This window comes from Oryctolagus cuniculus, chromosome 16 (genome assembly GCF_964237555.1).
Source record: "Oryctolagus cuniculus chromosome 16, mOryCun1.1, whole genome shotgun sequence".
NCBI lineage: Eukaryota > Metazoa > Chordata > Mammalia > Lagomorpha > Leporidae > Oryctolagus > Oryctolagus cuniculus.
Window position 1 is genome coordinate 53,897,918 of NC_091447.1, and position 24,491 is coordinate 53,922,408.

General features: G+C 47.4%; 1 protein-coding gene across 1 annotated transcript in view; it reads left to right on the forward strand.

Annotated features, from left to right (window-relative positions):
- The window catches only part of LOC103345127 (ATP-binding cassette sub-family A member 13), a 347,717-nt gene extending 323,426 nt beyond the window's left edge, over window positions 1-24,291 (forward strand). The window contains exons 52-54 of the mRNA XM_070059456.1: window positions 20,389-20,494; window positions 21,588-21,725; window positions 22,326-24,291. Of these exons, the coding sequence (XP_069915557.1) occupies window positions 20,389-20,494; window positions 21,588-21,725; window positions 22,326-22,406 (325 nt within the window). The 3' untranslated portion in view covers window positions 22,407-24,291. The remainder of the gene's footprint in view (window positions 1-20,388; window positions 20,495-21,587; window positions 21,726-22,325) is intronic.
- Window positions 24,292-24,491: the final 200 nt, after the last annotated feature.

Here is a 24,491-nt window from a genome sequence, read left to right on the forward strand (position 1 = left end):
TGGGTGTGAAGTGGGATCACTGATTCCCATTCCTGAAGCCTGGTGATGTGGAACAGCGTTTCATGTGTTTATTGCCACTTGTGTCTCTTCTCTGATGAGATGTCTGTTTCAGTACTTTGACTCTCTATTCAAGGCTACCCGGTTTTTTATGCTTGACGTGTCTGTATTCTGGATGCAGATCCGTTACCAGACACAGTTTTTCTGTTGTTTTTTTCTGTGAGTTGTTTTTTAATATTTTGGTACTGTCTTTATAAACAGAATTATTTCTGTTGGATGACACCTAACAAGCTATTTTGTTGTTGTTTCTATTTTTGGTGTCGTATCCGAGACCCCGCTGCCAAACCCGTGGCGGTGGATTCCCTCGGGTTTTCTTGCTTTAGCCTCAGGCCTGTGTCTGTGTCTGACTGCGAGTGACTGATTCTTCGGTGTTAACTGTGTGTGGTGTGGGGGACCCAGCTTCATTCTTTTGCACGAGGCTCTCTGGTCTGCTGGTGCCATTCACTGCAGACTGCTCCTTCCCACTGAGTGCCCTGGCAAGCTCGTGATCTTGGGGGACTGCAGACCCCAGGTCTGTCCCACTGATCTACATGGAGATCCTATGGCTGGTGCCACACTGGCCTGGTACTGTGGCCACGCAGGAAGTTTTGAAACTGGAATGTGTGGCCCTGCAGGGTCATTCTTTTCCATCCTGTTCTGCCTATTCTGGGTCCCCTCAGTTCCATGTGAATTTAGATTCAGCTCGTCAGTTTCCACCTAGATGTTGGCGTGGATTCTGACAAGACTTGTGCTGATGCTGTAGGTCAGTTAGAGTGTTATCCTACCACTAGATCAAGTCTTCAAAACCCAGGGTGCCTTTTTAATTTCTCTCAATAATATTGTTTTTAATTTACAGAGTATACATTTTGCACTGCTTTTGTTAATACTCTAAATATGTTATTCTTTGTACACAATTGGAAGTGGGAAACTTTTCTTTTTTTTTTTTTTTTTTTTTTTTTTTTTTTTTGACAGGCAGAGTGGACAGTGAGAGAGAGAGACAGAGAGAAAGGTCTTCCTTTGCCGTTGGTTCACCCTCCAATGGCCGCCGCGGCCGGCACGCTGCAGCCGGCGCACCGCAGGAGCCAGGAGCCAGGTGCTTTTCCTGGTTTCCCATGGGGTGCAGGGCCCAAGCACCTGGGCCATCCTCCACTGCACTCCCTGGCCACAGCAGAGAGCTGGCCTGGAAGAGGGGCAACCGGGACAGAATCCGGCGCCCCAACCGGGACTAGAACCCGGTGTGCCGGCGCCACTAGGCGGAGGATTAGCCTAGTGAGCCGTGGCGCCGGCGGGAAACTTTTCTTAATCACATTATTGGATTATTCATTTCAAGTGCATTGAAATATGATTCAGTTTTGGGTACTGAGCTGGTATGTGCCAACATTGCTTGGTTTTCTTACTGGTTCTGTTATCTTTTCAGGGCCAGGCCGTCAATGAGTACACACAGTTTTACTTCTTTCAGTCGGAATATCTGTTCTTTCTTCTCTTTTGCCTAATTGCACTGAAGGTGTGAGAATAGGTCTTTGAGGATGCTCTCTATCAGATTGAAGACGCTTCTTCCTGTTCATGATTTGCTTGGTGTCTTCATCGAGAAAGGGAACTGGGTTATGTTTTAGTTTGACAAGTGGTATATCTTGTTAATGAGTTTTGAATGACAAACCAACCTCATATTCCTAGGATAAGTTCACTTTATCATGATAGTTAATTCTTCCTCCTCATTTTAAAAATCTTAGCAGATTTGATTTGCCAGTATTGTGTTGATAATTTTTGTGTTCATATTCTTTTTTAAATTTTTTTATTTTTTGACAGGCAGAGTGGACAGTGAGAGAGAGAGACAGAGAGAAAGGTCTTCCTTTGCCGTTGGTTCACCCTCCAATGGCCGCTGCGGCCGGCGCGCTCCGCTGATCCGATGGCAGGAGCCAGGTGCTTCTCCTGGTCTCCCATGGGGTGCAGGGCCCAAGCACTTGGGCCATCCTCCACTGCACTCCCGGGCCACAGCAGAGAGCTGGCCTGGAAGAGGGGCAACCGGGACAGAATCTGGTGCCCTGACCGGGACTAGAACCCGGTGTGCCGGCGCCGCAAGGCAGAGGATTAGTCTAGTGGGCCGCGGCGCCAGCCGTTCATATTCTTAAGAGATATTTGCATTTACTTTTTTAAAGATTTATTTTATTTATTTGAAAGACAGAGTTACAGAGAGAGGTAGAGACAGAGAGAGAGGACTTCCATCTGCTGGTTCACTCCCCAGATGGCCACAATGGCTGGAGCTGCACCGATTTGAAGCCAGGAGCCAGGAGCTTCCTCCGGGTCTCCCACACAGGTGCAGGGGCCCAAGGACTTGGGCCATCTTCTACTGCTTTCCCAGGCCATAACAAAGAGCTGGATTGGAAGAGGAGTGGCAGAGATTAGAACCAGCACCCACATGGGATGCCAGCGCTTCAGGCCAGGGCTTTAACCCACTGTGCCATAGTGCCGGCCCCTGCGTTTACTTTTATTTGTAGTTATATTTATTTTTTCTTGTGATGTCTTTGGATCTGGTATCTGAGTAATTATGGTTCCATCAAATGCTATGTTATTCCTCTTTTATTTTGGGGGAGACTTTATGAAGAATTGCTATAATTTGTGAGAATATTCACTGGTGTGGCAATCTCAGATGCCTGGTTTTTGTCAGGTCAGTGGTATTTTCCCTTATATCTGCTTCTAGTAATTTGAATCTTTTCTCTTTTCTTTTTGCTAAATGAAGCTACTTATTTGTTGGTTTTGTTAATTTTTATTCCCATATTTCACATGGGATTCTAAGACTCCACAACTAGCTTGAGTTTCATTGATTTTCTTTGTTTTTACATAAGTGTGCTTCAAAAATTTGTGGACAATGGGAGTAAAAGATAAGTTTATTTTGGTGCAAAACAAAAGGGAAGTGCAGGCACGTGAGGGCTCTTTGGATTGCTCATGACAATGATCATTATGGAAAGACCATGGATGGAATAAAAAGACAGTTTGCTCTAAGATAAAACTTTATTACCATTTTTACATGTACTCTTTGAAATGGCCTTGGATTCATTAATTGTCTAATTTTATTTTTTTTCTTGCTTTAAGTTTAGTTTGTTTCTCTTTTTCCAGTAAGTTTTCAAGTGTAAATTTAGGTTACTGCTTTGTGAGCTTATGTCTTAATGTAAACATGGCCGCCATAAACGTTCCTCTAAGCACTGCTTTCGCTGCATCTCTTAAGGTTTCAAACGTTGCACCTGCATCTCCATTCGTCTCAGAATGCGTGTAAGTTCCTCTGTGACCATGTCTTCCTCATCCCGCCCACCTGCTGGGATTCACTGTTCGCTGATTGCTCTGTTTCACACAATACTGTGCCTAGGCTGCTCTGCAGACAAATGCAGTCAGTCAGGCTCCTGTGAGGACGTGTCCCCAGGACCAGCCTGCGCCTTGTTCTGATCCCAGGGGCGTTCCTCCCGGCTGTCTCCATGGTCCTCTCTCGCAGGCCAGGCGTCTGTAGCCTGCATCACCCTGAATCCATCAGCTGCCTCGCGCTGTGTCCCGGACAGCCTTAGGCGTGAACTCCCCACCCTCCGTTGCAAGTGCATCAGTTTCTTGTGAAGAAATCAGGAGTTACCTGTTTGATGGTTTGCTTCTCCTCCAAGGTGAGAATCTGAGCCTTGACCCTGGAGCTGGGAGTGGGGCCCACGCCATGCGCTCCCTCCTCAGGAGCTAGGTGCTCACGCTCACTGGCAAGGGAGGGCGGAAGCCTCGGGTGTTCTCAGCGTGTGGAAGCTCCACGCCTGGTCTGGGGGGAGGGCTGTGAGGACCCCCGTCTGCTCAGCATTGCTGTTCCTCATGTACAGCCGCCCTCTCGTGAGCTGGGGCTGGGTGGGAGGAGGCGGCGTCACCTCTCTGCTGTGGTCGTCTTCAAGTTGTCCTGGGCAGAGGTGGCTGGAGGCAGGGTGAGGACCCCCAGCCTGGTCACTGGAAGCTGGGGGGTGGGGTGCTCTGATACACTGTGGGTGCCCTGGGGTGCCCGTGTGCCTGAGCTGGAGGTGGAGGCAGGGAAGCAGTGAGTCCTGTTTCAGAGGCCACAGACTCCAGCTGTTCTTACTCAGTGTTTTGTTTTGTTTTGTTTTGTTTTGTTTTGTTTTGTTTTGTTTTGTTTGGACAGGTAGAGTTATAGACAGTGAGAGAGACAGAAAGGTTTTCCTTCTGTTGGTTCACTCCCCAACTGGCCGCCATGGCCGGTGCTACGCTGATTCAAAGCCAGGAGCCAGGTGCTTCTTCCCAGTCTCCCATGCGGGTGCAGGGCCCAAGGACCTGGGCCATCCTCCACTGCCCTCCCGGCCACAGCAGAGAGCTGGACTGGAAGAGGAGCAACCGGTACTAGAACCTGGTGCCCACATGGGATGCCGGTGCTGCAGGCGGAGGATTAACTTAGTGCGCCATGGCGCCGGCCCCTTTACCCAGTTTTAGTAGACTGTTTTGAATAGCTGTCTTCTCACTTACTGTGATGAAAGTCGTGCTTGGTGAAGTGGTTGCAGTTTCTAATTTCCGCTTGTTTTCTGGGGCACGGGTCTACGAGCTCGTTCTGTCTATGGAGTGTGGCCATCCTCTTTCAGATACATCTAGCCCCGAGCTGCTCTCTGCTGGTCTGTGCCTGACCCAGCGTGACCGAGCGTAAGACAGGAGTTCAGGACGCGTTCCTGATCTCTCCTCTCCTAACGCCCTGCTTTCTTCCCCTTGTGGGCACTGACAGCACGCACTCTGCTGCCCACAAGGTGTACTCGAAGGCTTACGTGGCGTTACTTCAGAGCAAGGGCCAGTGCTGCCGCGAGAATTATCTCAGACATCACTCCAGCACAGTCGTTAGCAGAGAAATCGGGGAGTCAGCCGCCCCGAGAGAACACGCCCCTCCTGTGACACGCAGGCGCTCCTCCCAGCGAGGGGGCCCTTGCTGCACCTCTCCTGGGGTTACTCAGTGGCCGGAGGGATCCAGAGGAAATGAAGGACTTGCCACCTTGGCGACTCAGGCTTGTCACTCAGCTGTCGCTAAGGACTCCCCTGCCCAGGAGACCTTCGGGAAGATGTGCGTGACTTCCTCTGTCACAAGGGCTCTTACGTTCTGGTGGGTTCCGAGGTCTGAGACCTTGCTCCGCCTCTGCACCTGCCCGGCCCCTCCTGTGCCAGGCCTCCTGCCCAGGGGAGCCAGGCAGTCCAGTCGGCCACCTGCTCTCACTGTTCACCCTTCCCCAAATACGTTTGTTTCAAGAGTTCTGTGCATTTATTAAGTTCCTGTTGCTCTGGGCTCTCTGTCCAGACACCCGGCCCAGCCCTGCATCCTCGGCTGCTTCTCCCTGGGCCTCCCTGGCCATGGACACGTCGTCCTCACCCTATATCCACTTGCAAATGCCAGCCACGTTTCGGCCCAGAGCCACTCAGCCTGAGTCTTGCCGGCCTAAGCCTTTTCTCTACAGTGGGGGGACGGCTGCTCGTCCAGCCATCTCCCTCCGCCGAGATGGTGGCGTTTTCTTATCTTTTACGGCTGTAGCGCCTGTAGGACTGAAGTCCACAGAGGTTATTCGTGGAGCCTCTGAGACTGATCTGCTAAGGGTTACCCAGATCTTGCAGGGGCAGCAGGACCCCAGGGCAGCTGGGCGCCGCAGTGAGACAGGGCAGGTACTCCTGCTGGGGTCTGCAGCAGGACGCCCCCTCCTCCCCTGGCCACACTCGCACAGCTCCCAGCTCTGCACAGATGCCGGCTCCGAGGTCTGCATCTTCACCAGGGCGTCTCCTCCTCTGGCCTCACCCACTGGGTTCTCCGGCTTTCTCTGGGCAGCACCCATCAAGCCAGAAAGATTACCGTGGTGTCTCCCAAGGGTGCTTTCTTACTGACACTCAGACTCAGGGAGGCAGTGGCTCCACGGGCTTCTGCTGCCTCTGGAGGTGGCTGTGGCCGGAGAGCAGCTTGTCTAAGGTGGCAGGGACTAGCGTAACCAAAGCCCTCCCTCGGGGACTCAGCCCCCAGCACCGGCAGAGCCACAGACGCAGGAGTGCTGTCATCCTTCCCGATCAGGCTCTGGGTGTATTTGCTCTAAGACACCGGGACACCTTGTGCCATTTTCATTTTATTCATGAAGTTAATTAACTGGTTAATTTACTTCTTTGAGATCCAGAGAGAGAGACAAGATCTCTGCTGTTTCGCTCACCAAATGCCTGCAACAGCTGGGGCTGGCCAGGCTGAAGCCGGGATCCAGGAGCTCCATCCAGGCTTTCAAGGAGGGTGACAGGTCCCAGTGACACCGTCCTGGCTGCCTCCAGGGTCTGTGTTAGCAGGAAGCTGAGCCAGGAGCCGGAGCTGAGAATTGAGCCCAGGTGCTCTGACGTGGGACACGGGCCTCGCCTGGGGTCTTACCTGTTAGGTGAGGAGTCTTGCCCACGTTTTCAGTTGGGGCCCGTGACCGCTTCTGGAGATTCAGCAGGGCAGAGCAGGGACTCCGCAGGGTTGATCTCTGAGACCCTGGGAACTCTTTCTGGAGTTTGTTTCCAGGGTGGCTTCGGCAGCCCCCAAGCGGTTGAACCAGCTTCTTTTTTTTTTTTTTTAACATTTATTTAATGAATATAAATTTCCAAAGTACGATTTATGGATTACAATGGCTTCCCCCACATACAGTCCCTCCCACCCACAACCCTCCCCTTTCCCACTCCCTCTCCCCTTCCATTCACATCAAGATTCATTTTCGATTATCTTAATATACAGAAGATCAGCTTAGTATACATTAAGTAAGGATTTCAACAGTTTGCTCCCACACAGAAACATAAAGTGAAAAATAATAGATGATTTTTTTAAATGATGATGAAATCAGATCAGACCTATTGTCATGTTTAATCCCAGTGAGAGTCAAGTTGGGAGTTGATAATTTCTTTTTTTTTTTTTTTTATAGAGGATCAGTTTAGTGTACATTAAGTAAAGATTTCAACAGTTTGCACCCCCATAGAAACACAAAGTGAAATATATTGTTTGAGTACTCCTTATAGCATTAAATCTCAATACACAGCACATTAAGGACAGAGATCCTACATGAGGAGTAAGTGCACAGTGACTCCTGTTGTTGACTTTACCAATTGACACTCCTGTCTATGGCATCAGTAATCTCCCTATGCACCAGTCATGAGTTTCCAAGGCTATGGAAGCCCTCTGAGTTCTCCGACTCTTATCTTGTTTAGACACGGTCATAGTCAAAGTGGAGGTTCTCTCTTCCCTTCAGAGAAAGGTACCTCCTTCTTTGAAGACCTGTTCTTTCCACTGAGATCTCACTCACAGAGATCTTTTGCCAGAGTGTCTTGGCTTTCCATGCCTGAAATACTCTCATGGGCTTTTCAGCCAGATCCAAATGCCTTTAGGGCTGCTTCTGAGGCCAGAGTGCTATTTAGGACATCTGCCATTCTATGAGTCTGCTGAGTATCTCGCTTCCCATGTTGGAACACTCTCCCCTTTATTTATTCCATCGGTTAGTGTTAGCAGGTACTAGACTTGTTTATGTGCTCCCTTTGACTCAGTCCTTTCATTATGATCAATTGTGAACTGAAATTGATCGCTTGGAATAGTGAGATGGCATTGGTACATGCCACCTTGACGGGATCGAATTGGAATCCCCTGGTATGTTTCCAACTCTACCAATTGGGGCAAGTCAGCTTGAGCATGTCCCAAATTATACATGTCTTCCCTCTCTTATTCCCACTCTTATGTTCAACAGGGATCACATTTCAGTCAATTTTCAACACTTAAGAATAACTGTGTATTAATTACAGAATCAAACCAGTCATATTAAGTAGAACAGACAAAAAAACTACTAAGGGGGATAATGTATTAAGTTGTTCATTAATAATCAGGGCTATGCTGATCAAGTCACCGTTTCCCATAGTGTCCATTTCACTTCAGGAGGTTTCCTTTTTGGTGTTCAGTCAGTTGTCACCGATCAGGGAGAACATATGGTATTTGTCCCTTTGGGACTGGCTTATTTCACTCAGCATGATGTGTTCCAGATTCCTCCATTTTGTTGCAAATGACTGGATTTTGTTGTTTCTTACTGCAGTATAGTATTCTAAAGAGTACATGTCCCATAATTTCTTTATCCAGTCTACCGTTGATGGACATTTAGGTTGGTTCCAGGTCTTAGCTATTGTGAATTGAGCTGCAATAAACATTAGGCTGCAGACCGCTTTTTTGTTTGCCAATTTAAATTCCTTTGGGTAAATTCAAAGGAGTGGGATGGCTGGGTCAAATGGTAGGGTTATCTTCAGGTTTCTGAGGAATCTCCAGACTGACTTCCAAAGTGGCTTGACCAGTTTGCATTCCCACCAACAGTGGGTTAGTGTCCCTTTTTCCCCACATCCTCACCAGCATCTATTGTTGATAGATTTCTGTATGTGAGCCATTCTAACCGGAGTAAGGTGAAACCTCATTGTGGTTTTGATTTGCATTTCCCTGATTGCTAATGACCTTGAACATTTTTTCATGTGCCTGTTGGCCATTTGGATTTCCTCTTTTGTAAAATGTCTATTGAGGTCCTTGGCCCATCTCTTAATTGGGTTGTTGGTTTTGTTTTTGTGGAGTTTCTTGATCTCTTTGTAGATTCTGGTTATTAACCCTTTATCTGTTGCATAGTTTGCAAATATTTTTTTCCCATTCTGTTGGTTGTCTCTTCACTCTCCTGACTGTTTCTTTTGCAGTACAGAAACTTCTCAATTTGATGCAATCCCAATAGTTGATTTTGGCTTTGACTGCCTGTGCCTCCTGGGTCTTTTCCAGAAATTCTTTGCCTGTGCCAATATCTTGAAGGGTTTCTCCAATGTTCTCTAGTAACTTGATGGTGTCAGGTTGTAGATTTAGGTCTTTAATCCATGTTGAGTGGATTTTTGTGTAAGGTGTAAGGTAGGGGTCTTGCTTCATGATTCTGCACGTGGAGATCCAATTTTCCCAGCACCATTTATTGAATAGACTGTCCTTGCTCCAGGAATTAGTTTTAGATCCTTGATCAAATATAAGTTGGCTGTAGATGTTTGGGTTGATTTCTGGTGTTTCTATTCTGTTCCATTGGTCTATCCATCTGTTTCTATACCAGTACCATGCTGTTTTGATTACAACTGCCTTGTAGTATGTCCTGAAATCTGGTATTGTGATGCCTCCGGCTTTGTTTTTGTTGTACAAGATTGCTTTAGCTATTCGAGGTCTCTTGTGCCTCCATATAAATTTCAGCACCATTTTTTCCAGATCTGAGAAGAGGGTCTTCAGTATCTTGATTGGTATTGCATTGAATCTATAAATTGCTTTTGGGAGAATGGACATTTTGATGATATTGATTCTTCCAATCCATGAGCATGGAAGATTTTTCCATTTCTTGGTATCCTCTTCTATTTCTTTCTTTAAGGTTTTGTAATTTTCATCGTAGAGATCTTTAACGTCCTTGGTTAAGTTTATTCCAAGGTATTTGATTGTTTTTGTAGCTATTGTGAATGGGATTGATCATAGAAGTTCTTCCTCAGCCATGGCATTGTCTGTGTATACAAAGGCTGTTGATTTTTGTGCATTGATTTTATACCCTGCTACTTTGCCAAACTCTTCTATGAGTTCCAATAGTCTCTTAGTAGAGTTCTTTGGGTCCCCTAAATAAAGAATCATGTCATCTGCAAAGAGGGATAGTTTGACTTCTTCCTTCCCAATTTGTATCCCTTTAATTTCTTTTTCTTGCCTAATAGCTCTGGCTAGAACCTCCAGAACTATATTGAACAGCAGTGGTGAGAGTGGACATCCCTGTCTGGTACCAGATCTCAGTGGAAATGCTTCCAACTTTTCCCCATTCAATAGGATGCTGGCCGTGGGTTTTTCATAGATTGATTTGATTGTATTGAGGAATGTTCCTTCCAAACCCAGTTTGCTTAGAGTTTTCATCATGAAAGGGTGTTGTATTTTATCAAATGCTTTCTCGGCATCTATTGAGATAATCATATGGTTTTTCTTCTACAGTCTGTTAATGTGGTGTATCACATTGATTGTCTTGCGCACATTAAACCATCCCTGCATACCAGGGATAAATCCCACTTGGTCTGGGTGGATGATCTTTCTGCTGTGTTGTTGCATTCTATTGGTGAGAATTTTATTGAGGATTTTTGCATCTATGTTCATCAGGGATATTGGTCTGTAATTCTCTTTCAGTGCTGCATCTTTTTCTGGCTTAGGAATTAAGGTGATGCTGGCTTCATAGATAGAATTTGGGAGGATTCCCTCTTCTTGGATTGTTCTGAATAGTTTGAGAAGAATTGGAGTTAGTTCTTCTTTAAATGTCTGGTAGAATTCAGCAGTGAATCATCTGCTCCTGGGCTTTTCTTTGTTGGGAGGGCCTTTATTACTGTTTCAATTTCTGTCTCAGTTATGGGTCTGTTTAGGTTTTCTATGTCTTCCTGGTTCAATTTAGGTAGGTTGCATGTGTCCAGGAATCTATCCATTTCTGATAGGTTTCCCTGTTTGCTGGCATACAAGTCCTTGTAGTAATTTCTGATGATTCTTTTTATTTCTGTGGTGTCTGTTGTTACATTTCCTTTTTCATCTCTGATTTTATTGATTTGGGTCTTTTCTCTTCTTTTTTTAGTTAGTTGGGCCAATGGGGTGTCAATTTTGTTTATTTTTTCAAAAAACCAGCTCCTCGTTTGGCTGATTTTTTGGAATGTTTTTCTTGATTCAATCCTGTTGATTTCTTCTCTGATTTTAATTATTTCTCTTCTCCTACTAGATTTGGGTCTGGTTTGCTGTAGGTTTTCTAGATCCTTGAGGTGAATTGAAAGCTCATCTATTTGGTGCCTTTCCAATTTCTTGATGTAGGCACCTATTGATATAAACTTTCCTCTTAACACTGCTTTTGCTGTATCCCATAAGTTTTGGTATGTTGTGCTGTTATCCTCATTTACTTCCAGAAAAATTTTGATTTCTCTTTTAATTTCTTCTATGACCCATTGTTCATTCAGGAGCATGTTGTTCAATCTCCATGTGTTTGCATATGCTCTAGGGATTCCTGAGTTGCTAATTTCCACCTTCATTCCTTTATGGTCTGAGAAGCTGCATGGTATGATTCTAATTCTTTTGAATTTGCTGAGACTTGCTTTATGGCCTAGTATGTGGTCAATCCTAGAGAAGGTTCCATGTACTGCTGAGAAGAATGTAAAATCTTTAGCTGTAGGATTGAAAGTTCTGTATATATATGTTAGATCCATTTGGGCTATAGTGTCGTTTAAATCTACTGTATCCTTGTTGATCTTCTGTCCTATTGATCTGTCTATTTCTGAGAGTGGAGTATTGAAGTCCCCCAGTACTATTGTATTGGGGTCTAAGTCTCCCTTTAAGTCCGTTAACAAATCTTTTAGATAAACCGGTGCCCTGTAGTTAGGTGCATATACATTGATAATTGTTATATCTTCCTGTTGAATTGATCCCTTAATCATTATGTAGTGTCCCTCTTTGTCTCTCTTAACGGTTTTTGTGGTAAAGTTTATGTTGTCTGATATTAAGATGGCTACGCCCGCTCTTTTTTCATTTCTGTTGGCATGGTATATCTTTTTCCAGCCTTTCACTTTCAGTCTGTATGGATCTTTGTTGGAAAGATGTGTTTCTTGTAAGCAGCAAATAGATGGGTTTTGTTCCTTAACCCAATCAGCCAATCGGTGTCTTTTAACTGGACAGTTCAGGCCATTCACGTTCAATGTGACTAATGATAAGTGGTAACTTTGCCCTGCCATTTGCCAAAGATAAGTTCTAATATATGCTTTGAATTCCCTGTAATCTTTTGCTGTGAGGTTTCCTTCCTTGGTTTCCTTCCTTTACCTTCTTTCATATTGATGACCGTGTTTCTGTGTGTAACACATCTTTAAGCATCTTTTGCAGGGCTGGACGAGTGGCAACAAATTCTTTCAATTTCTGTTTGCTATGAAAAGTCTTTATTTCACCTTCATTCACAAATGATAGCTTTGCAGGATATAATATTCTGGGCTGGCAGTTGTTCTCTCTTAGTACCTGGGCTATATCTCGCCATTCCCTCCTAGCTTGTAGAGTTTCTGATGAGAAGTCAGCTGTGAGTCTGATTGGAGATCCTCTGAGAGTAATCTGACGTTTCTCTCTTGCACATTTTAGGATCTTTTCTTTATGTTTCACTGTGGAGAGTTTAATTACAACGTGTCGTGGTGAGGATCTCTTTTGGTCGTGTTTATTAGGGGTTCTGTGAGCTTCCTGTACTAGGATTTCTCTGTCCTTCTCCAAACCTGGGAAATTTTCTGCTAATATCTCACTAAAAAGGCCTTCTAATCCTTTCTCCCTCTCCATGCCTTCAGGAACTCCTAGAACCCGAATGTTGGGTTTTTTAATAGTATCCTGAAGATTCCCAACAATATGTTTTAGATTTCTAATTTCCTCTTCTTTTCTTTGGTCTGACTGTGTCCTTTCCTGTTCTCTGTCTTCTAAGTCCGATATTCTCTCTTCTGCTTCACCCATTCTGTTTGTAAGGCTCTCCATTGTGTTTTTCATTTGATCTATTGAATTCTTCACTTCAGTCACTATCACAGTTTCCTGTTGTACTAGTTGTTTCGTTTCATTTTGATTCCTCCTTAATATTTCATTTTCACGAAAGAGATTTTCTATCTTGTCCATTAAGGATTTCTGTAGTTCAAGAATTTGTTTTTGAGAACTTCTTAATGTTCTTATCAATTTTTTGAGATCTGCTTCTTGCATTTCTTCTATCTCATCATCTTCATAATCTTGAATTGGGGTGTCTTTTTCATTTGAGGGCTTCATGGTGACTTCCTTGTTTTTATTACCTTGGTTTTTGCGTTTGTTATTTGGCATATTGGAGATATTTGGTTTCTTCACTGTGGTGCTTTTTCTTGTTATACTATGACTCTAGATTAAGTGGACTATCTGTTTTTGATGGAGCCTTAGGGCTTGAGATGGGTGTGGCCTGAGAGCTCTGTTTGGTGTGCCAAAGGTGACACTCCCAGGTTAGGCGTGGTAAACCTCTCTCTCTCTCTCTCTTTCTTTTTTTTTTTGATTCAAAAGGGAAGTTATTCTGCACAGCTGAACGAAGTTGGAGGTAGTTAGCAGGCAAATGATATACCCACAGGAGCCAGAGATCGGAAGCTCTTTCCCAAGGACCACACAGGGAATCTGTTCGGCCCTCAGAGTGGGCTCAAATTCTCCTTCAGTCTCCCACTGGGTTGCCAAAGTTACAGAATTGTAGCGTCTCTGGAGAGTGTTCACGTGAATTCCGTGAGTTCTCTCCCCCACCGTCTCTTTTTTCACAGTCTCAGTTCAGTAGCACCACAAATTTACTAGGTCCTAATCTCCTGTTAATTCGCCCCGCCCAGAGTCAGGTTTTTCTGCTAGGCTTAGGGCCGGTGCAGACCTGAGGTCGCTCTGCTTATGACGTATGTCCAAGATGGCACCTGCTCTTTGTCTTGCTCGCCCTTGAGAGGTGAGCGGAGAGAGAGAAACCCGTATCCGTACCAGTCACCTTTTTTTTTTTCTCTCTCTCTCTCTTCCATCTAGCCTGGTGAACTCCCCCCCCCACCCCCGGGGGTCGTTCCCTCTAGTCTCCTCTCTCCGCTTGCCTGCTGGTGTCTTGGGCTATTGAGGTTCGGCTCACCTCACGTTCCAGCGCTGGTGTGTTGAGTCTGCCGCTGGTGTCCCGAACTGTGGGCTCCCACGCTCTCCATGCAGGTCTGCTCCCCTTCCAGCGCCGATGTGTGGACTCGGAGCCCTGGACTTCCCAAGCCTCCCCGCTGTTGTCTGTGTGGCACGCATTCCCCTTCGAGCACTGTCGCGCAGACTGAACCAGCTTCTTGTTGAGATCATTTCTCGCATCTTCCTGGCTCTGGCTTTTTTGCAGGAGAAACTGCACGCTTATGAGATCTCTTTGTTGTGTTAACCAGAAAAACCAGACTAATGGCTGACTTCAGCAATAGAGAGATTCCAGGAAATTCTCCACATCGAGCAGAAATTGTCAGCTGCAACTGAGCGGAGATCACGGTGGCAGGGTTCCAGCTTCATGGTGATTACCACGTTTCTGTGCCAACTTTCTCTCCGAAAGTGGGCGAAAAAAAGCAGGAAAGGAAAAAGCAACACCTTCTTGTCAAGATTGAGAAACAGAAATTGTTAGCTTTGAAAGGTCTTTATCTCTCTGGAGTCTGGGCTGTGTCTGGAATGAAGGCAAATGTTCAGAGACCACAAAAGCTGCAGGAGGCCAGATGAGGGTGTGCGTCACACTGTCGCCCCCCCACCCCCACCCAGGCACGACGTCCGCCGTGGTCGTGGCACAGTGAGATCGTGTGGGGCAGGGCCTGAGGCTGCTTGTTTCTCTGTCCCACCACCTTGGCTTTTGTCCCTGCTTTCCAGTGATCTTGTTGGTTACTCGGCAAGAGAGAGGGGAAACAGTAGAAGCAGGATGAGTGGATTTTGCTGTGTGGCTAAGAAGCAGTGTTCCCGTCTCATCCGACCTAGCACGGCATTGCATCATCCATCCGTTCACCCTGTGTGACCTGGGCGTCCAGGGAAGCCAGGGCCAGGCAGACCTGCGGGGGGGTGGGGGGGGTGGGCTCCGGGAGCTCCACTGTGACAGCAGACGGTGAAGAAGGATTCACTGCACGCCCGGATGCTCCAGGGGAGGAGTCCTGAGCCCAGGGCCCCACCTCCACGTCCAGCACCGGGCCGTGCACGGCCAAGCCGACTCCACGGACTGGTTGGGGAGGACTCCGTGCCCAGCACCAGGCTCAAGCTGCTCTCCGCCACGAAGCCTGTTGTGGCCCCGCTCGGTCCAGTGACTTCTCTAAACTCACAGCTCATCAGGGCTCATTTCTGAAACAGCATCTTCCTGAGAGGAGAGCTGGTGCCAGCTGCCCAACACTGCCTTCTTTTGTTGTTGTTGTTTTTACTTGTCAGAGACACTCTTTATGATGATAACCTGGGTCTGTAATCCTCCCAGCCATCCAGATTTGCATATGCAATGATTAGGAAATTTTCGGAACTGAACTCAACTGAAGTTGAAATAATAAGGCACCTGCAGTGAAGAGGGGCGTGAGCCCCCGGGTGCTGACTGCCGCTTGCGAGCTGATGACGGTGGGACACTTTCCGACCTCCTTGCTGAAAGCCGTAGAGAGGAGGCGCCATCTGTTCCCGTCGGCACGTCGACTGCTCAGGGCTCGCACAGCTTCTGGATGCGAATGTGCTAATAGAAAGAGCGCGTGGACGTCAACAGTTTGCTGAGGTCCTGCTGACCGCTGGTGTTTCAGGTTCAGCTCACCAGTGTGAGGGTCGCGCCTCCCCCCCTCCCTCCTCGCTAGGCTGTGTGTGCCGTGCAGGCTCCCCACTGCTGTGAAATTCTGGTTCACTCCTGCGTGGTGGAGACAGTGACATCAAAGCTGGCGTGTGCTCAGTGTCTCCCTCACAGCGGGTGCAGGGCAGAAGTCGCTCTCCTGGGCCCCTCCACTCTGGCAGGGCCATGTGGGGACCCAGATAACCAGGAGGACGTTGCCAGTACGGAGAAGCCAGAGTCATCGGGTGCCCCACCCAGCTGCCTTCCTCAGCGTCATTCCCCCTCTCTGTATACCTCCTGCCGAGGGTGCACTGCCCTGGGGGTGGGGCCTGGGCTCTGGGGCGCTGAGATGGGGCAGGAGGCTGGGGCGTCACGTCCCATGGCTGTGCTCTGACTCGTGCCCCTGATGGGAGCTTCGCCTGTGCCCTCGGGGCCTGATCCCGGGTGGTCTCTGTGCTCTGCCCTGAGCTGGGCTGGGGTGAGATCTTCCGTACTCAGATGTGGGGGGGGGGGCGTGTGTGTGTGTGTGAGAGAGAGAGAGTGTGAGGGCATGTGTGTGTGTGTGAGGGCATGTGTGTGTGTGAGAGAGAGTGTGTGTGTGAGTGTGTGTGTGTGTGAGAGAGTGTGTGTGAGAGTGTGTGTGAGGGAATGTGTGTGTGAGGATGTGTGTGTAAGAGTGTGTGAGGGCGTGTGTGTGTGTGAGTGTGTGTGTGTGTGAGAGTGTGTGTGAGGGCATGTGTGTGTGAGAGTGTGAGTGTGTGTGTGAGAGAGTTGAGGGCGTGTGTGAGTGTGTGTGTGAGTGTGTGTGAGGGCATGTGTGTGTGAGAGTGTGTGTGTGTGAGAGTGTGTGTGAGAGTGTATGTGTGTGTGTGAGAGAGAGTGTGTGTGAGTGTATGTGTGTGTGTGAGAGAGAGTGTGTGTGAGAGTGTATGTGTGTGTGTGAGAGAGAGAGCGTGTGTGTGAGGGAGTGTGTGTGTGTGTGTGTGTGTGTATTCATTCCTTAGGGGACGGATGATACAAAGGAGTCTATGCACTCATCGACGTTTCCCAAAACTACACACGTTTTACAAATGCTATTTCTCAAGTCCAAGATCAGCTTTTGTACCAAGAGGAGTTTTATGTTTCTAATACTTAGAGGAAATGTGGCAAATGGTTTCTGGATAAACGACTTTAAAATCAGAAACTGAAATGCGTTTGTGGAGTAGGGGCATTAGCATACTCCTGTCACTCTCTCAGAAGCTCTGCGTCTTGTTTCTCTTTAAGTGCTGAAGTGCTGTGTGCTCAGAATTCAGAAGAGAGTAAAGAAAACATCATCAGTCACACTGTTAGCCTCTTGTCCACATGATATTCTAATATGTCGTGTGAGTGCAACTTTTTAGATGCGTAGTTTCCAGAGCTGATGTGGTGCTGAGTGTATAATTTTTCATTTTATACTTGAATACGATAGGCACTTCCCAGCATTAAAATTGTGTGTAGAGACATTTTTTAATGGCTGAGGACAAAATGCACATATTTGTTCGTACTCTCTGACTTCTATTTCAGGGGAAGCACTTGAGTGAGTGAGGCTCAGCCGGGGGACATAGAGCCGTGGAGACTGTTGGTGGCACTGGACATCGATTTTCCAGAAGTGGTCCCCCGGCTACGTTACCAGCTATCTTGCTGTGCTCTGCGAGTGAGTGGCTTTTAAAACACAAGTGTGTGTGTGTGTGTGAGAGAGAGAGAGACTGTGTGTGTGTATGAGAGAGTGTGTGTGTGTGAGAGTGTGTGTGTGAGGGAGTGTGAGTGTGTGTGAGTGTGTGTGTGTGAGTGCGTGTGAGAGTGTTGTGAGAGTATGTGTGAGGGAGTGTGTGAGTGTGTGTGTATGAGAGTGTGAGAGAGTGTGTGAGAGAGTGAGTGTGCTGTGTGTGTGAGAGTGTGCGTGAGTGTGTGTGAGTGTGTGAGAGTGCATGAGTGTGTGTGAGTGTATGTAAGAGTGTGTGTGAGTGTGTGAGAGAGTGTGTGAGTGTGTGTGTGTGTGTGAGAGAGAGAGAGTGTCAGAGGTTTCCCATGAGCACCTTCCCTTGCTGATAATGCTGTTTCCTTGGCTTTATGTAGTCACAGGCATGCAAATCGTGTGGACAGAATGGATTAACTAGAAATGTCCGATCAATGAGATCAATGAATGAATATGTAAGCAAATTATGTTTGGCTCTTTCGAAGCCTTTTGTTCTGTGGGAAGTACAGGAACCAAATAAATGCCACAGGCAATCGAGGTCATTGATGCCAGAGTATGGGTTAGAAGCAGGAATGAGGAAGTGAAGCTAATGTGAGTTAGACAGTCGTAGCATAAAAGGATTTAACAATTACGAAATTCCCTTAATTCTTGAAGGTGCACTGATTTTATAATTGTGTATCCAGAAGTTCTATTGACCACTACAAAGGGATCCTGAGAAGCTTGCCAATGTACATTTCAGGAATATTTTCTCATGAGTCACAAGTGGCATTTTTTTGAAAAAGAACTGTATAATTTTCCTTTTGTGCACTTCAGACTTTTTATAGAAAACTGGAAATGTTTTCCTTAGTCAAATGGAACTGAATTTTGAAAGTATAGGTATTTAAGTGTACGTACGCTTACGGCGAATGTATTGACAGTTACAGAAATTCAGTGCGGCCTTGCAGGATTCACTAGCAGAGCGCACTGACAGGACCGTGGCTTCTGTTGACACGAGGGGCTGTGTGGTCATCTCCACGCTCGCCGCCCTCACTCCTTCCCCATGTCAGTGTCGCGCCTGCTGGGCCTGTCCCCGGGTTTCATCTGTGTTCATCCCAATCTCTGCACAGTCGTCTTGCACTTTGCTCGCATCCTGCCGGAGCCGAGTGTTCACCGGCCATGTATCTGTTGATGAGTTCACCTGTCAGATGCTGTCTGTTTCGAGTGATTTATGAGGATTCGTTCGCTCACTCACCAACAGCCTCGTGAGCGGCTCCTTCAGTAGCCTCATGTTCAGAGGAGGCAGCCCGGCCATGAAACGGCCCGACTTTCCAGGGTCACGCATCTCGTGTGTGGGGGAGCTGGGCTGAGGCCAGGCTGTGCAGATCCACCATGGACGGTTGAGACACTGCACTGTGTCCTTGTCACCAGCAAGGTCAATAGCCCCAAGATCAGAATCACCTTGTCCCCAAGCCCCCCACGCCAGGACGCAATGCTGTGTCCGGAAGCAGTGGTTTCCCCAGGGGAAGCCCCCTCACGTGTCCTCGTGTGAAACTCTGACTTACACCCGCTGTGCGGGATCTATAAAGACACAGAGGGAGTCTGACAAGTGCTCCGAGGAGCGGAGCAGCGGCCGCGGCACATGCGCCTTCTGCTCTGAACCCCATCCCTTGGCCCTCGGAGAACTGTCAGGGAGGTGCACCTGTGTCAGCTTGAGAGGCAGAGGGGAGCCAGCAGCACGGCCCAGTCCTCCTACGAGGGCGGCAGGGCCCCGGCTCTATGTGCCAGGCTCTTCAGTAGCAGGAAGTTAGAGTTAGAAGCCAGAGCCAGGATCCAAGCCCAAGTACTTCAGTAAGGGACATGAGCATCTTAACTGCTAAGTCAAATGCATACCCTCCCCCACCTCTCCCCCTCTCCCTCCCTCCCTCCTTCCCTCCTTCCCTCCTTCCTTCCCTCCTTGCCTCCCTCCTTCCCTCTCTCCCTCTCCTTCTCCCCCTCATCCACTCCCTCTCCCAACACACACATACACACACACACACACACACACTTCATCAATGTCCTTGACATCTCAACTGTGCTAGATTAGGAACCATCAATTTGAATTGATAGAGGCTATTGGGGCCATGCGTAGATCTGGGGGAAAGACATCTGATGACTTCAATAGCAGACAGGAAAGGAGAAAATAGACCCCAGGATGAAGAGCTCCATGGGGGCTCACGGGGTGGCCTGTGTCCCCAACACAAGCTCACCTTGTCTTGAGTCTTTACTCCACAGATCTGAACAATGATCCAACCGTAAATGTGTTCATGTCCATCTCACTTAGGAGATTTTACTCAGGTGTAAAACACCTTCCCCCCACAATGCTTCCAAAATGAGTTATGATCCTAAGGCATTGGGCATGGCGTTTGTTCATTCTTTCACTCATTAAACTAATGCTTCTCAGTGTTAGGTGTTGCGCTAGGGGCGAGGCTACATATGTGGAATAGATACATCTATGAACAAAACAGACCAAAATTCCCATGCTCATGGTATATTCATAAAGTTTGTGTAATCACATAGGTCTTTACTGAGGCACTGTTATGTGCCCCAAACCATGCTAGCCATACGGGATTCGACAGCAGAATCACAAAACTCAGCACATTCTGGGGAACTGCTGTTTGAGGTTGTGCTGGGGTAAGGGTGTAAGCTCAGGGGTAGTTGCTTGACCACCCATCGGACATCAGCTACAGCTGTACACAGCAGCAGTGGGCAGCCCTTGCACACCCTGTGTGATAGCAACAGCACCCTGTGGACGGAGGCTTCCCTTGCAGCTGTGGGACTGTCCACCCAGGCTGGGCTGAAGTACAACTGCGGGAATCATTTTGTGCAGCAGACAAAAGATTGCCTGGCTAAATTCCTTATGCATTCCCTCTCATCTCTTCCTGGCCACCTTCTAATCATTACGGACCTTGAAGCCGTGGGGCCAGCCCTCCTGCTTCCCGGGGTTGGGCTGCAGCCCAGCCTCTCACTAGCTCAGCACTTTGCTTCCAGGTTTGCATTTTCACCTTCTCCCTGTTACTGAGTTGGGGTCAATGCCAGGACTTGCTGACTGCTGCTTGTTTAGATTAAATCAGTATCTTCGTCAGTCGAAATGGATGACAGCAAATGCTGTAATTGACTTGCAATTAATTTCTGCTTACGATATTTCTGAGAACCAAAAGCTCCCAAGGATTTGGAATAGTTGCTTCCTTTTTGTGCCTCTATAGAAATGGACTTGTCATGTACCCAGGTTAAGTCAAGATAAAACACACCCAAGTAACAATTATGTCTATTTCATTTAACTCTCAGGTTTGGTGATGGTTATGCAGTCAAAGTTTGGCTCTGTAAGGAAGCACGTGCGCCTAGCCCTGTTTCCGACTGCCTGAATCTCCATTTTCCAGGAACCCAGTTTAAGGTAGTGCCAATATTCTGCGTTACTTTGTTTTCAGCTAAGAACGTCTTGTAAGCATAGCAGTCTTTGTGCTGTCCCACGGTTCTACCTGTCGTCTCGGCCTCACTGAAAAAAGTGGACTGTTCCCCTTTACCCGGAACAGCGAGGGCAGCTGCACTGTGTGGAACTCTGAGGGGCGGAAGCCTGCTGGGATGCCTCGCCTTCCTGACCCCTCACTATTCAGGACGCGAGGTCGCAAAAGCTGACTTCTCCCACGTTCCTGCCGTGAGGGTAGAAGGCTGGGCAGCCCCAGGATTATCCCATGAGAAGTGTCCTCCCTGGAGGTTGCTGTCTTCTGTGCACTTGACCCGGTCACTGTGGCCCCTGACCCGGTCACTGTGGCCCCTGACCTGCATCATCTTCATCTCCTGCACCTGTTAGCCAGGAGGAACCTCGGGTCCCAGCCTTCCAGATCTGAGCTGCAGTTTAGCAAGGTGGACAGGTGATTCCCCTGTTAACGTTTGAGAAGCCCTGCCTACAGTCCTTTTGGAGAACTGTGTGATTGTGACTTATCACGTCTGGCAGGCTGTAGTCCATAGAGCAGCCATTCACCATCTGGTGAGTGACATTCTACCATGGAAGACCCCGCAGTTCACGCCCGCTACTCTACAGGATCCCCCAGAAAAGGTGTCACCTTCTCCCCCGGTGCCATGCGGGGAGGATCAGCTGATGTGGAAGCAGCGGAGTGCCAATCCCACCCCCGTGTGCATTCCAGGCACCTCCTGCCTCCCCGGGCACCCCTGTCAGGCCCCTTAACTTTCCACTTCTTGAGTATCTACAGGCATCCCCTGACCCAAGGTCATCCCCTTGTAACAAGGTAGGGGAGAATCGGGGCAGAACAGCAACCCGACCCATGCTAACGCCACTCGCCAGTGGTGCCTCTTGGTGAACAGTCATCAGTAATCAGTAATCAGTAATCAGTAATCAGTAATCAGTAATCAGTGCAGACTCAGGAAATTCACCTGCACACCCCACTGGTGTTTATGTGTGTGATTTGAAGACACGTAACCAACTTATTTGGCACTTAAATATGGTGTGATACTTTTTTTTTTCTTAGGGCCAGCGCCTTAATTTATTGGAATATCAAGTGCCCAGAAGGTGGGGGTGCTTAGCTGACTTGTTCAAAGTTCTAGAGAACAACAAGGCGACCTTGAATATTGAGCATTACTCTGTCAGCCAAACCTCTTTGGAGCAGGTACGGTACCACAGAGGATCCGTGTTTCGATGGCTCCTTGAGCCTGATCCGGCTGGTGTTAAAATTAACCAGATTCCTTCTTCAGTGCAGTTTCTTTGAACTAATCTTGCTGAATTTTACAAAATCCTAGTCGGGTGGGAAACAGGAGGAGATTTGTTTACCATCTGCCCCCACTCAAGGCAAAAACTCCAGAGGGCTCCAATGTGCTTATCATTACACTGGGCCTCCGCAAATTACAGAATGTCCCGTTACCCTTCCCTCCCCTCCCCACTGTAGCCCTGGAAGGCTAAGGGGGCTCCGCTGTGATGGACTAACTTTGGGGGAACACAAAGTGCATGGTTTACTAAGAGCACCAGAAGCGTGAAGTACTGTCATTCTTTCTAGAACCAAGCTCTGTGCACTGGGATTCCCGGTGACCTGTGAACAGTCCAGGCATATTGCATCACGACACCCGAGGGTGCACCTGTGGTGTTCATTCAGGAGGGGCCGTGAATGAGTGGTTTGTGGCTTCTGGGACAACTGGGCAGTGTTCTAGAGGGCATTGTCTCCTCTAACAGTTGGGTGTTTCGTGTCAACCACTGTTCTCATCGTTTCTCTCAGGTATTTCTTCGTTTTGCTACTGAACAGCAGCCCACCCCACAGCCCCGCGATGGTCGTGACCTGCACCCCCTGCCCATCTAAAGCCCTAAGGAGTAGAACCTGGTCCTTCCCAGTGGTCAACACTCAGGAAGCAGCGGCGGAACTGCACGGCACAGCCCAGGCAGCCAAGTGACTTCCTCTCCCTCATCTTCTTTCTCAAGGCATTTTGTCCATCACTGCCCAGCCAACGAGAGGCCACCCTTCCTGCAGGCCTCTGGGGAGCTGCTCCGGCACATTCACTCTCTTTGCCTGGCCAGGTGACAAAGGCAGGGCTGGACTCACAGGGAGCAGGCAGAGGCACTGGTGGAGGAGTGGGCCCGGGTGGCCTGCTCCAGCCCTCTCCATCTGCCCAAGGACACGGAGGACCCCAGCAAGGTTAGAAAGCTCCTCACTGGCTGGTGTACGGACTGACATCAAGGACTGTTTCCCACTTCACCATCTTTTTGCTAGGTGTGCTTACATGTTTTTAAATACAAATTCGGTGATTCAGGTGTGAAATTTTCCTAGAACTGGATGAAATGATGTGTGTGTCATGAGCAAGTTGTCAATTTTTTTATGCAAAAGAAACTTATTGTAATAGAAATTTAGAAGTTTTTAAGCCTAACCTTTCAGAAAATTAAATAAATTGAACTGGTTACTCTGTCATTTCTCACAGTTTTACCAGAATTTCACAGACTGCAATTTTATGGGAATAGAGAAAGACGTAGATAGTGGGTGTATTTTCTTCTCAATTTGGATAAATATTCACTGTGGTTTTTTTGTTGTTCGGAGTCCTTGTTTTTCAAAGTGTGGAGTACCCTTCTCAGCTGTGTGGGTGTCTCCTGGGGCGTATGTGAAGCACACAGATCCTGGCCCAGTGGATCTCAGTTATAGCGCTAGGGCCCAGCAGTCTGGGTTATTTCCGTGTGGGAACCATGACCTAAGGAATTATCCTGTTACCTTCTAACTATGTGAGCGGAAACAACACAGTGTGTGGTAACTGAACTTTAATTTTCAAATACTTTTGAAATTTTCTAAAAATTATGTCATTCTCAGAATCATTGCCCTCACAAATAAAGTCCTGGACTATGGCTCTCAGAGGCTGTTTTGATCTTGATATTTTACATCTTTTTAGATGAAATTCTTGCGTGTGCCACTGCAGGTAGTTCCCAGTCATGCATCTGAGAGTTCAGACATTTCTCAGTGTTCTTCTAACAATGGTTTCTGAAGGCTTCAGTGTAAGACCACACTAACTTCGTCTTGAATATGGCTTTATGGGGCTGGCAATGTGGCTAACGGATTAAGCCGCCACCTGTCATGCTAGCGTCCCATGCGGGAGCCAGTTAGAATAGAACCTGGCTGCACCACCTGCAGTCCAGCTCCTTGCTAATGGACCCGGGAAAGTAGTGGAGGGTGGCCCAGGTCCCTGGGCCCCTGTGTCCACGTGGGAGACTCAGATGCAGCCCTTGGTTACAGCCATTTGGGGAGTGAACCAGCAGATGGAAGATACTCTAACTCTAACTCTAACTCTAACTCTAACTCTACCTTTCAAATAAATAAAATATTTTTGAAAAAAAAAGGTGGCTTTATCCAATACTAACTTTGAGCACTAGTAGCTTATGATCACAGGAAAACACTTCCTTGAAACATTTCTTTACCAACGCAAGATTTCATTGAGTCTGTCTTTCCTAAATTTCATTCTATGTGTGAGATATTTTAAATGGTGAGGATTAAGCCAATCATGAGAGCTTTGATGTGGGTGATTTTGATTCTCTTGCATTAAAAGGATTATGCTTTCTTAAATTACAATTTCAATTTTTATGATTTCTTTTCTCCAATTATAATATGCTCTCCTTGTCAAAATGGAAGATGTCATCTTTTTGCTATTGTTGAATCAATAAATACCATTTTGTGAAACATGAACATGTTGATGCTACAGTGAATAAATGAGGTGTGCTTCCATTTAACCTGGTTCTGGGGATGTAATTGTGTTTTTGCCAATATATTTCCTTGCATCTTTATTTGTGTCTTTAGGGATCCAATTTAATTTGGTTAAGGAGGAAATGAAACTCCTTCAGAGCCTTTAAAGTTTGAAAGGTTAAAATTTAATTGAGTTTTACTCTGTTGTGTTCTGCTCTTAGGGGTTCT